General features: G+C 30.5%; 2 protein-coding genes across 2 annotated transcripts; both read right to left on the reverse strand.

The window, feature by feature from the left end:
* Positions 1 to 4,795: 4,795 nt before the first annotated feature.
* On the reverse strand, positions 4,796 to 5,709 carry LOC11422300 (adenylate isopentenyltransferase 5, chloroplastic). Its single transcript, XM_003598725.2, has one exon. It carries the CDS (start codon positions 5,705 to 5,707, stop codon positions 4,796 to 4,798), a length of 912 nt encoding a protein of 303 aa, XP_003598773.1. The 5' UTR covers positions 5,708 to 5,709.
* A 4,354-nt stretch (positions 5,710 to 10,063) lies between these two features.
* LOC11418309 (cytochrome P450 93A3) lies at positions 10,064 to 12,497 on the reverse strand. The gene is made up of 2 exons (XM_003598726.3): positions 11,532 to 12,497; positions 10,064 to 11,063 (listed from the first exon to the last, which is right to left on the reverse strand). Exons 1-2 carry the CDS (start codon positions 12,450 to 12,452, stop codon positions 10,440 to 10,442), a joined length of 1,545 nt encoding a protein of 514 aa, XP_003598774.1. The 5' UTR covers positions 12,453 to 12,497; the 3' UTR covers positions 10,064 to 10,439.
* Between the last annotated feature and the right edge of the window lie 1,836 nt (positions 12,498 to 14,333).

The raw sequence follows: 14,333 nt of genomic DNA on the forward strand, positions 1-14,333 counted from the left end.
CTACAGCCGAGTTTGTTAGTAAATAATATGTAAATTAATTTATTATTTTCTTTAGGATGAATGAATTAAATTGTTCTATGCCTTTAATTTTTTACACTTGAATTTATTTTTTTGTAAAAAAATAATATCTTAAATAATTTATTTTTCATTTTTTGGAATACTAGAAAAATTATTTATTGTATTTTATTATTTATTAGGATTATGAAAAGAATGTGAAATCTAAATATCCAGACAATAAGAATAAAATTTTAGTTTTGATTATTTCAGATTGATTGGAAAGAATACAAATATCATAGACTAGATCAAACAAAGAGAAAATATGAACAATATGGAATTAACACTCCATAGATTTGTATGCATATACCCATCCATATCAAATTTCTTTTTATTTTATTAAGGAAAACATTCCAATTTTACCATACCGTAATGGAAACCCTTTTCATTTTTTTTATTCGATCTTCGTCAACGCATTGATAAGAAATAAGAAGTCATGTTTAAATAAAATTAGTCACTTAGATTTACCGTTTTGACGTAAATTATTATTAAAAAGGGAGCAGTAACTAGAATGAATAGTGCAATAGTTATAAATGTGACAATATTGACTTCCATAATCTCTAATAAATACTGTAGAATTTAATCCAATAGAAATGAAAAATCTTTTGTTAGTAAATTGAGTGGTATAAATTTTATTTTATCTCGACGATATAGAATTGGATCAATACCACGAATGACAATATTTGAGTTATCAAATCATAATCGTCAAGAATTAAATAGTATAACATTGGAAGATCTATTATTCATTAACCGAATAGGAGATGGGAGAAAGTAGTATAGACGACATCATCTTTCTGCAAGTCGCAATTTTGCAAAGGTTTTTCAACCATACATGTGTTTGAGCACTACGGTTATGTGTGTCAGGTCAGTTTTGAGATGAAATCAATCACGGTCATCATTACACAACAAGGTTGCTACTCTTTCTCCATCAAGACGCGATCCTTAATAAGCTTCACTGGTAACTTATTATTTCACAAACATTCTGGAACATATACACTATCCTAATGCATGTTTTTGAGAGATATGTGAAAGTTCATGATGCTAGAAAGTTGAGTAGGGCTCTCGATAATGTGTATTTCGTCCAGTTAAGGGTATGGCCTAATGCAGAACGTTTCGACAAATTTGGTATTTCTTCTAGGTTTTCGAGGGAGAAAAAAGTAAGCGTTTTGAGGGAGAAAAAGTAAGTGTGTCGACGGAGAAAAGAAAGTGAGCATTTTAGGAATGAATGAGGAGTCAGGGAGGCACTCAACGAGGAAGGAGATATTATAAGTCGTGAAGAAGATGACTTATTTACGTAAAGAGGATAGAGAGAAAGCTAGGTTGGAGGTTATTGAAGGGAAGTGACCAATAAAAGGTATTGAACATGTGGTTTGTGATAAGTCTTGATTTAGTGTGTTTTAGCATTTGAATTCAATAATATTTGTGGAACTTTAGTCTTGCTTTAGAGCTATTTTACTGCAAAATATTAGTTTTCATATTTAGGATAAAATAATGAAGAAAAGGAAGAATTTTCAAGACCATAAAATGAGCACGACCTGTGCACCCTGTTTGAAGAAATTGGAGGGAACATTGTCGAAAGTTAGACACGGTCCGTGCGCCTACGTAGCACGATTGTGCGCCCTTCCCACTCTTCAAAAGTTCAATAGTTTTGAAGGCAAGCACGACCGTGCGCTTTCTGCAGTCAGAAATATCTGTTACAAACTCTTAGAATTAATTCTTTAGTTATTGACTTGTAACTCATTATCAATGCCTTGTCCGAGGCTTTAGGCTATAAATAGACCTCATTTATGTGGAAGAACCTCAATTTTTAAACTTGTAATCTTGCTAGAAAGTGAAATCAAGTTCTTACTTCTTGGTTACGTTTTGTTCTTTATTTTTATGCACTCTACATTATTGTCCTTTATTTTCCGGTATTTACATTTCCATTCATTTACTTTTATGTGTTTTACTTTCATTCCTTTATAATTTAATATATTGTCTACTATGATTATGAGTGAGTAAACTCTTCTATTCTTAGGATTGTGCAGATAATTGAATAATTTAATCCATGTATAAACCCAAGTCTAGATTCTATTTTCTATGAAATTGTTTGCTAATCTATTCTCATTGTTTTTAAATTTAATATCTAATATTAAATGAAGAACCTAAAGTTGAAGCAAAATGTAGCTATATAATTGAAAACAAATTGCCTCCAAAGCTTAAAGTTCCTGACAGTTATTCTGTCCTTTGTGAGACTGGAAATGAATCTATTGGTTTGTTTCTATTTCTTTCAAAAAATTAAATTCATCTTGTGCCGAATGACTTTTTCTTGTGGTAATATAATCCATTTTAGTTTCTTAAAAAAATTAATTTCATTTCATTACAAGACCAAAAATAACATTACTTACCTGCTATAAATGTTATTATAACTTTTTATCAAATTGTGTATACCAATTTGTATATAATTTGAAATCATTCCTTTTAAAAATAATTGTGCTAAATTCATTCAGTGGTCATTAAAAAAATTAATTATTTCGTTCTAGGTATCATTTTCTTTTTGAACAAATGTTGTCTTGCTATCTTGCTAGTAAGGATTTTTTTTTAGGGGTATCCTGCTAGTAAGGATGTGAGTTATTTTACTCTGAGGCTTGATTGATTTAAATTCTACGGCCGAGGAATAAATTTGTTCGTAAATAATATGTAAATTAATTTATTATTTTATTTAGGATGAATGAATTAAATTGTTCTATGCCTTTAATTTTTTACTCTTGAATTTATTTTTGAGTAAAAAAATAATATCTAATAATTTAATATTCATTTTTTGGAATACTAAAAACATTATTTATCGTATTTTATTATTTATTAGGATAATGAAAAGAATCTGAAATCTAAATATCCAAACAATAAGAATAAACTTTTAGTTTGGATTATTTCAGATTGATTGGAAAGAATACAAATATAATAGACTAGATCAAACAAAGAGAAAATGTGAAAAATATGGAATTAACACTCCATAGATTTGTATGCATATATTCATCCATATCAAATTTCTTTTTATTTTATTAAGTAAAACATTCCATTTTTACCATACCGTAATGGAAACCCTTTTCATTTTTTTATTTGATCATCGGCAAGACATTGATAAGAAATCAGAAGTCATGTTTAAGTATAATCACTTTGACACCATCTATGGTTGAAATGGAAGAACTTAATACTATTTTAGGTTAATAGTGCTTTTAACCCCTATAATATATGTCATTTTTGGTTTTTGCCCCTATAAAATTTTCGGTTTGATTTGCATCCTCGTAATTTTTTTTTCTTCCGGAAAACACCCTTAATAGGCCATTCAAAAACCAAAATTTCTTGAAAACAAATTCTGAAAATGGCCTATTAAGGGTGTTTTCCGGAAAATAAAAATTTTATGAGGACACAAATCAAACCGAGAATTTTATAAGGGCGAAAACCGGAAATGACATATATTACAGGGGTGAAAAACACTATTAACCCTACTATTTTTTTAAGAGGGATGCAATTAAAGGTCGTAGATCTTTCATTATTCTTACCAATTAACCATATGTGGAAGATTTTAGTTCGATCCTTGGGATTAAGTATTTGATTTGCTAATGTAGTTTTGACTTAAGAAACTTCTATTTTTATTTTTATTTATTTTTTTTATGCTGAAACTTCTATGTTTATTGATAGCTTGTATTTGACCCGTTGATTGACCAAATTAAAACTTGATTGTCAAGGTGGACGAATAAAAACTTGTCTTTTGGAGGACACATCATTATGATGAAATCTATCACGTCTTCTCTTCTAATCTATTTTCTTTCATTCTTTAAGGGTCTCACATGTATAATCAGCAAGGTTGATTTAGTTATTGATTTGTAACTCGTTTTCAATGCATTGTCTGAGGCATTAAGGTACAAATAGACCTCATTTGTGAGGAAGAACATCATCTTTTACACTTGTAATCTTGCTACAAAGTGGAAATCAAAGTTCTTAGTTCTTACTTCTTGTTTACGTTTTGTTCTTTATTTTTCTGCAGTCTACATATTGTCCAGTATTTTATGGTCTCTACATTTCCAGTCATTTACTTTTATGTGTTTTAATTTCATGCCTTTATAATTTAATCTATTCTCTACTATGATCATGAGTGAGTAAATTCTTCTATTCTTGGGATTGTAGGGATAATCAAATAATTTAATCCATGTACAAACCCAAGTCTAAACTCTATTTTCTATGAAATTGTTTGCTAATTTATTCTCAACGTATTTAAATTTAATATCTAATATTAAGTGAAGAACCTAAAGGTGAAGCAAAATGTATAGCTATAATTCAAAATAAATTGCCTCCAAAGCTTAAAGATTTTGACAGTTTTTCCGTCCATTGTGAGATTGGAAATGAAACTATTGATTTGTTTCTATTTCTTTCAAAAAAAGTAAATACATCTTGTGCCGGATGACTTTTTCTTGTGGGTAATATAATCCACTTTAATCTCTTAAAAAATAATTACAATTCATTACAAGACGAAAAATTACAAATGCAGGTATAATTTGCTTCTTGTCAACATCTCTTAATTTTGGGAAAAAAATTAAGAACTAATTTTACATTTATTTTATTTTATGCATTGCTAAATATAATAAGATGACAAAATCCGTAAGATTCCCACCCACCTCAAATTTATTCCCACATAAAAATAAGACAACAAAATTCATACATTTCTCATATACGAATGAAAAAATTCATGAAAAAAGATGTTTCAAACACCATTAGGTGTGTGTTTCCCAATTTCATTTGAATATTTTTCATTTTTAAATCTGGGGTTTGTCTCCTCAAGAAATCTCTTCACTATCTTCATGCTTGGCTTAATTACAATATCTTGATACAAATGTTGATAGTCTTCCCCCCTTAGAATGACCTCAAAGACTTCTGTAGAATTAATTTTTTTAATCATCGATCCAAGCTTATCGGCCATATTTTGGATCTTCGAGTGTTGATTTTCAGCCAATTTGAAGGTGTTTTGTTTCGTTTTTCTAATCGCTTCCTTTAGTATCTTTTCCTTTTCAGCATCATCTATACCTTTTTTCATTTCTATTTCAAAGTAAGAATCAAGCTCTGGAACCCCAATAGCCCTTCTAATTCCTTTTGTGTTGTCTGCTCCAGGTACAAAAAATTCTCTTATCTCATCTACCATCCCTGCTTCAACCATCTCATCCACTCTTTTGTCCAAATATGGAAAGAGAATAGGCAGAGACACGTCGACCCAAATAAAACAACAATCATATTTTGAATGAAATGCAATGACTGGGTCGTCAACTAATTTTTTTAGGTAAGAATTTGACCCTCCTACAATAATAGGTAGGTGTCCATTTTCAATTATAAGATCTAAAGCTTCAAGCACGTGCTTGCAAAAATCATCCACAGTGAAATCATATTCAGGATCATCAATGATGCCTAATATATGATGAGGAATTGAACAACGTTCAGATTCCTGTACCTTATTGGTGACAATGTCAAGGCCTTTGTAGACTTGAATTTTGTCTGAATTGATGATCTCGGATGGGAATTGAGTTCCTAAGTTGATGGAAAGTTTAGTCTTCCCAGTTCCTGTTGAACCCAAGATAAATAAAACCTTCTTCTTTTCTGTTAAGGTTGAGGTAGTCAAAGCCATGAGATTTTTTGATGTAAAATCTGACAAAACAACAAGACATAAAACATAATTAAAATTAGTAAATTTAAAATAAATTAAACTAGAATCGAAATGTATTATTTCTAATTATCTACTTAGTAAGGGAGTGAGTTATACCAAGAAGAGGGTTGATGTATAATATATGAGAAAATTTGCTCTATGTATTTTTGTTTGTGATGAGTGAAGTGGGCTCAACTATGCTATATATAATGTCTCAAGGAAACAATATAATATACAATAATAAAATCTTGGTAGGAACTATTATGTAATTAAAAATTATAAGATAGGAAAACTTTTAAGAAAATAATTAATATATAGTAAAAATCAAATATTGCAGTCAAAAAAATTTAAAAATAATAATATTATTTTTGGTCATGAAAAAAAAACATTATTTACCTGCTATAAATATGATTATAACCTTATATCAAATTATGTATACCAACTTTATGTATATAATTTAAAATCTTTCCTTTAAAAAAATAATTGTGTTAAATTCAGTCAATGGTCATTCAAAAAAAATTAATTATTTCTTTCTAGGTATCATTTTCTTTTTGAACAAATGATGTCTTTCTATCTTGCTAGTAAGGATTTTTTTTTTTATGGGTATCCTGCTTGTAAGGATGTGAGTTATTTCAATAAGATACTTGATTGATTGAAATTCTATGGCGGAGGAATAATTTTGTTCGTGAATAACATATAAATTAATTTATTATTTCTTTTGCGATGAATGAACTCAATTGTTCTATACCTTTAATTTTTTACACTTGAATTTATTTTTCTGTAAAAAATAATATCTTAATTAATTTATTATTTCATTTTTTGGAATACTAAAAAGATTATTTATTGTATTTAATTATTTTATTAAGATTATGAAAAGAATGTGAAATCTAAATACTCAAATAATAAGAATAAAATTTTAGTTCCTTCAAAAAAAAAAGAATAAAATTTTAGTTGTGATTATTTCAGATTGATTGAAACAAATATAAATATAATAGACTAACTCAAACAAAGAGAAAATGTAGACAATATGGAATTAACACTACTCCATAGATTTGTATACATTTACCCATCCAAATTAAATTTCTTATGGTCGCGTTTGGGCACTTGCGAGGGTTGGGTAACCTTCAATTGTGCCACATACTAATGTTATTTTGTAAGTACTTTATTTGATATATATTTTTTAAAGGGTGTGCCACGTGGCACGTGGCACACCTTAATTGGCCAATATTATATAATATTATGGTACACAAATGATATCCCAAGAATATACGTGTCGCTCAGTCACATTACGACAACTCAAGCAACCATCGTTACTCCTATAATAAAAGTTATTGTGAGGGTTTGTAACTGTCGTGAAGTTTATTTATTTTTGTTTGAAGGGATCTTATTAGCATTTGCGACAATTCAAATTGTCTCAAACATCTGCTTTTGATTTCTTTTTTACATTTATCACTAATTATTTTTGATAACTTCTTAAATAACATTCAATCTTAAATGACTAAATCTCATTCATACTATCGATTTAAGAGTAGCAACATCTATGCAATGAACATATTTTATTTAAGAGAGAGAGAGGTGTGGCAACCCTAGGTTTGGGTAACTGCATCCCTTCAACAAAGATCTCATGAGCTATATTCTGAAGCTTCTAAGATTGTTCTTCGATAGACTTATCATCGGTCATCTTATATTTCAGGTACCGGCTCACAACAAATTTTTTCGAGTCAGTCTCTTCAGTATTATATTTGTTCTGAAGAGTATCTCAAACATTCTTAGCAGTATTGTGGATAATGTACAGATCGTACAGATGATCCGCGAGACAATTCAAAATGAAATTTTTGCATAAATAATCATATTCTTTCCAGAGGTGAATATCTATATTGGCCTGTTTCACCTTTTCAGCATGTTCATTAATAAGCTTTTCCAACTCAGCCTTTCTAGTAGGATCAGAAGCATATGTATCCATGGCTGTCTTATCGACACTATTCGATGCCGTAGGAATCGAAAGCACTAGTAGCACAGGTATGTCCTCCTTCAAGACGTAGGCAACCTATTTCATAGTTAAGAAAAACAACATTTTTGTTTGCCAATGCTTGAAGTGACTGCCATGAAACTTAAACGGTTTGTTGAAATCGACAGTTGTTCCAGACAAGGTAATTTCGTCGGTAGTCATGGTGTTTTTTCAGAAACATCTTAAAATTTTTATTTTCGTATTTAAAAATTCAGAAACTACTACCGAAGAGATTACTGGGTTGATTCATGACCAGGTCTCTCTTTTTAAGACGTTTCGCGGCACTACCTAAGTTCGTGCACAGGGCCGTTCCTAGCGTTTTAAGGGCCTTAGGCATAGTTTGAAAAAATGGGCCCTTACATAATATATCATAAACTTTTTTAGTTTTTTGTTATGATTTTACTAACACTTAATTTTTTGTCTTCGCTTTTCACTATACGATAAAAGGTTTTCTAGGCAACATCTTCAAATAAATCAAATACTCCATAGAAACCAAAACTAAACAACATACCATAGGATTAGAGAACAATTGCTTCTGCGAAATAAACTGAAATTTTAGCACTTAAATAGTAGACACTGAATTTTTGACATCTAATGATAGTAAAACCAAAAAAATAAAAGTATATATATCAACACGTCATTAATTAAATTTTAGACATTTGGATACAAAATTCTCCAATGTTAAACTCATAACAACAATAATACTTGATATAAAAAAAAAATCACTGTTAGAATTTTTAGAGTAATCTAAGATACAATAACTCATTTGTAATTGTATACTACAAATAAATCACTCTTCTTTTTATATGCTACAAGTACCAAGTTTATATTACTATATTGATATAATTAATTTATTTTGGATACTTTAAAAGCAAGATTAAGATTAATTTTTCTAGTAGGCCCATTTTCTACTAAAATATTATTTGTTTTGTTATGAAGATTCTCCCAATTTTCTGGATAATAAATATCACATATATTTTTAATATTAGTAAGATACATTATTAGCAACAAAGGGCCCCAAAAAATATAAAAATGTTATTGGCACATTATTAGAAACAAAGGGCCAATTTTTTTTGGGAGGGTGAATATAGAAATACTTGTTTTATATGGTGTATATATAACAAATTGCATCAAAAAGGCCAAAATAATAACATATTGCAGCCCAACTTTTTGTTAATGTTTCGGGCCTGTTGGTATATTTTACTATATAAAGCCCCAAAATACCAATTCTTACTATATACACCCCTACTAATAAAAACTTTTTTAAGGCCCCCTACCGGCATGGGCCCTAGGCCGTCGCACTCGCGGCCTATGCCTAGGGCCGGCCCTGTTCGTGCAATGTAGAGTAATAATTGCGCTGCCTCCAGGATAAAACAGCTCAGTTCACTGTTCAATTATGTACTGCATAGTATGTAATTGCTTGAGAATATACACCTCAAAATATGAATTAATCGTTCAATTAAAACCATTATATATGGTACGTAGACCACTCAAATCGAAACCGAAAGGGACAAAAAGGAGTAGAAGAAAAAGAAGGAATTGTCAACACAAGTCGAAGGAGGGATAGAAGAGAGGAAAAACACATAAATCATCAACTGTGAAATTCGGTGTAAAGAATGAGTGGGACGAGCCCTCCTTTTATAGGGAGAGTTTGTAACAAAAAACGAGTGACTTAAGGATTAAGTCAGCTTAATCATTAAGCCGCGTTTCTGTTTCTTAGTTGGATATATCCAAAAAAAATTATTTGTTAAGCGTGTGACGCTTTCGAATAATGATAAAATTAATTAATTCATTTTCATGTGATGTGATATTATATTTTTTTTGGACCCAATCCCAAGGGCACATCCTTGGAGGTCACCCCATCCTTATATAAACACTTGCTAGTTAGTGTGACTCACCAATGTGAGACATTTTTAAATCACACACATTTTTACCTTGTGTTTTTCTTTCCAACTTCCACTAGAATTAACTAGTGTTCCAACATTGAACCTATATTATTTTTGCTAAATTTATTTTCTTTAAACATCTTTTATAGATAGATTGGGCTAATTTACATTTTTCCCCAACAGATGCCAAATCCACGCCAACATGATGGATTAGTTTTTTATATTATTATATTTTGATAGAAAGTTTTCTTTATATTATTGTTACCACCATATTATTGAGATAATATCGTTTTGGTGGTCCATGGATGGGGCATACGTAACTTTTGATCTTCCTTGTCCTCACATGTTTGCATGATTATTATCATTCACATTCTTTAATCATTTATTGTTGTTTTTATTTGCAATAGACACATATTAGCCTATAAAAGTTCCGTACATCTCCTCTAAAAAATATAAATCCGTACATCTAAAAATATAAACAACACATTTTGTTTTAGAAAAGAAAAACAACACAATTTTTGTTTGGCAATAAAACTATACAAACATAAACTTCCGCACAAAAACATCTCATGCTAATTTTACACACAAGAGAGTAGAGATGTTTTTCTAATTTATCTTTTTGCGTTCATTAAATAAGTAAAGGGACTAAATGAACTGAATGCACAAAACAAACATAAATCAAACTCACATCCTATACGTACTAGGGTTAATCCATCGTATCTCAACGGTTAAATCGAGATACAATCATGATTCAACCTTCGAAATTTTATTGGATGTGGTGGACCGTTGCAGAGAATATGTCTGACATTAATCAAAGTTGCTAAAAAAGATGGAGCCTAGCCGTAGGTATACATACCAACGGATGTGCCCTAGGAAGGGTCAATCCAGGCCCTTCCTCCATTTCAACAATTCCATTACCATCTTCACCAACCTTCCAATCAAAACACTGAATCATGGTAGCCAGTGTTGTATGAACAATATGCAAAGCTAGTGAAGAACCTGGGCAGCTTCTTCTACCAGCTCCAAAAGACAATAATTCAACATTCTGCCCCTTTAGATTCAAAGGACTCTGTCCCACTTCATTTATAAACCTTAGTGGTTGAAACTCAAGTGGATTTTCCCAATAATTTGAGTCTCTACCAATTGCCCATAAATTAACAAACAAAGTTGTCTTTGCTGGAATGTAATATCCACCAATATTACAATCTTCAGTTGATTGTCTCACAATTAAAGGTCCAGTTGGGTGAAGCCTCAATGTTTCTTTTACTATTGATTGAATATATGGTAAGTTTGGAATATCTGATTCCTCTACCAACCTTTTCTTACCAACTATTGAATCAATCTCTTCCCTTGCTTTTTCCATCATATCTCTATGGTTTATAAGTTCAGCCAATGCCCATTCTATTGTAGATGCTGATGACTCAGTTCCAGCACCAAAAATGTTCTGCAAATTACATCACTAATAATTAATATCAAACACTCTCTTTTTCTTTCACGTTTAAATGTTATTACCAAGAAATCAATAAATTTTGTTATGCTTTATATAATTATTTCTTTATTTCCTATAATATCATAAACATTTGTTATAGATATTATTGACAAAACATTAATATTATACTGATTTGTTTTATCAAATAGCATTTAGCATAGTGGTTTGAATTCTTTTTTTATTTTAGAGTGAATAAGTGGTGTATCCTGAGTAGGAACCCCGACCCATGCATTTAACAATGTATTGTTTGTGTCAACTGAGTTATACTTGTGGAGACATATTATACTGATCTTTAAGAACAACAAATAAATAAAATAAAATCTTCCACATACAAAAATGATAAATAAAAAGGAACCGAGGGAGTAAGAAATTTGAATAATTAATAAACAGAAAATTTGAACAATTAAAATAATTATAAATTACCATGATGAAGGCCTTGATATTTTCTCTAGTTAATCTAACCTCTGAGTTTTCATCAGCATAGATATCAAGTAAAATATCAAGCAAATCACTCACTGTTTCAATTCCATTACTATTTATTTCCTCCTTGTTTTTCTTCTTTGTATCTTCATGTTCCTTCATGATCCTCTCTATTATAACATCATACCTATTTCTAAGATTCTCTAGCCTTTTACCAAACCCTTGCAAATCAAGCTTCTTAACAAACCATAACATATCTCCCAAATTGAACTTACCACCTAACACAGCCATTTCTTTCACAAGCTCAATCAATTGATGTCCTTCACCTTCAACATCACTGCACCTTCTTTTCAAAGCCATCCTTGTTATGATGTTATTAGAAAGCATAGTAAGTTCTTCCCCTACATTAACCTCTTTTCTCAAGTCAGCTTTCTCCATCATGCCCTTTAAGAATAACGTTATTTCTTCAGCTCTAATAGGAAGGTATTGATGAAGTATGCGTCCGCCGAGAAGTTCGGTCATGCAAAGCTTTTTCATGAACTTCCAATAAGTTCCATAAGGAGCCAAGGCAAAATCTGATGAACCATATGTGATGTATTCCAAATTGCTTTGTTTTGGTCGGTTTAAGAAACAAGTTTCGTTTGTTTTGAGGCATTGTTTTGCCATTTCCGGGGAAGAAACAAGAACACAAGGTTTGGAACCAAACAGAAGGTAGACCAAAGGGCCATAACGTGATGAGATGTTGTGAAATGCTTGGTGAGGGAGTTTGGTTAGAAGGTAAAGGTGTCCTAGAATGGGTAAGGCGCGAGGGCTTGGTGGAAGGAGTGATTTTTGGTGGAACTTGATGGTGAAGATCAATCTTAGCAAGAGGATTGAAGCTAGAAAAATAAGGAGGAGTGCAAAATAGTCACTAAAATCAACCATGATTAAGGTTCAAAGTTATGATCACTAACTATGAACAACAACACTAAAGCCTTTCTTTATAATTTCAAAAATCAATCATAGTCAACTTTGTGAACATTTTAATATTAGTTTTAAGATATTAGAATATAAAATTTAATATTAAATAGTCTTGTTTTTGCATAGTTATTTGTTCAAAGATTTTTATTTTATATTGTATATTGTTTTATAATTTATTATAGTACCTAAAACTATAGTTGAACATTGTTGAATAAGAGAGAAAAGAGAGACATATGCTGTTGAAATATTGTGTGTCTGAATAGCACTACGGAAGATTTATTACATAGGAGTTAATGAATTTAAAGACTAAACTAGGATATATTTACAAAAGAAATATTCTAAATAATATTCTATGTTAAGTAACTTAGAGAGCAAGGTAAAATATATTTACAACATAAATATAATTATCTACTATTTATTTAAATATAAACAAATATTTTATTAGTACACTTTTTTGTTAATCATTTTTAGTCCACCTGGACGGATTAAATTTTTTCTTGTTATAAAAAATAGGAACTAAAAGTATTTGTTTTAACTAAGTGATTAAACTGAGATGGTTAATAGGCTTTCTCTAAGGAATAATGATTTTGAAGAACCCACATTAGATTTTTGAGTAATTTTTGTTGTTGTTAGAGTTTACTTATCTCATGATTGAATTTCATATTACTATGATCTTTTTCCCATAAAAATATGAAGGTTAACAAAAAAAAAAAAATCCATCTGTTTTCAAAAGGCAAGAACTGAAAATTGATAAACTTTTTATAAGGATTAAAAAACTTAAAACATTGATATTTTATATGGAATAAAAACATATTTAACCCTTATAACTATATGATACTGACACTCTCTGACACTACAATTGAATGATTAACAAGACAAATTCTAAGAAACCCTATTGACGCAGCTGAATCTTTAGATTCAACCCTCAATTGGGTTTCTTTCAAATCTATCAAAAATTAGGTTTTTAAAAAGAAAAAAAATCAACCTAAAATAGAACAAATCAAAAAAAGAGAATTAAAAGAGTTAAAGGATATAGAGAAAGAACACAAAAGTTTATAGAGGTTCATCCACACCATTCTATCTAGTGGGTTAATCATCTCCCAAAGACTCAAGTCAATAAGTTTTGTTGATTATTAAACACCAAGTGTTTGATACAATTTTCACACCAAAATTGTTCCATGAGCGATTAAGGTTATACCGAGAACCCATATTCTTGAACAATTCTTTGATGTAGCCCTAATTCTTGAATCACAAGGATGACTTCCAACCCTTTAAGACAGTCATCCTCGATCAACCAATGTGATGAGCCAATCAATCCAATAGCCTTATTAGTATGAGCAACCCAATCCCTTTGGGCCTCCTTTGATTTTTAAGCACGAAACCTTTGTTCCTCCTTTGATTGTTGAAAAGGTGTAAATTAATGATGAACGAATTGAATGAAGAAAACCTATAATTCCCATTTGGAGGTGAAAAACATTGATCTTTCCACCAGGTTCTAATTTCCCTCAAATGAAGAAAACCTAGAAAATTACACATTGATGACATGCTGTCATTATAATTTTTATTAGTATTTTGATGTTTTTATTGAGTTTGTAGCAATTTTAAATAGCCTGGAGATGCAAAACGCAGGATTTTACAAGTTGAGTTTAGAGCATCGCGTCGCAATTTTCTACATCGTGACACGATTTTACGCAGAAATTAGAGTATGTCCCTACCTATTTTACCGTTACACAATTTGGAGGTTATCGTGTCACGATTTTGGTCACCGTGACACGATTTTGGGCACTCAGAACCTTGCCTATTTCAGGAAGAGGATTCTGTGAGTTTTGGAGATCTAAAACACGA

Source organism: Medicago truncatula, chromosome 3 (genome assembly GCF_003473485.1).
Source record: "Medicago truncatula cultivar Jemalong A17 chromosome 3, MtrunA17r5.0-ANR, whole genome shotgun sequence".
NCBI lineage: Eukaryota > Viridiplantae > Streptophyta > Magnoliopsida > Fabales > Fabaceae > Medicago > Medicago truncatula.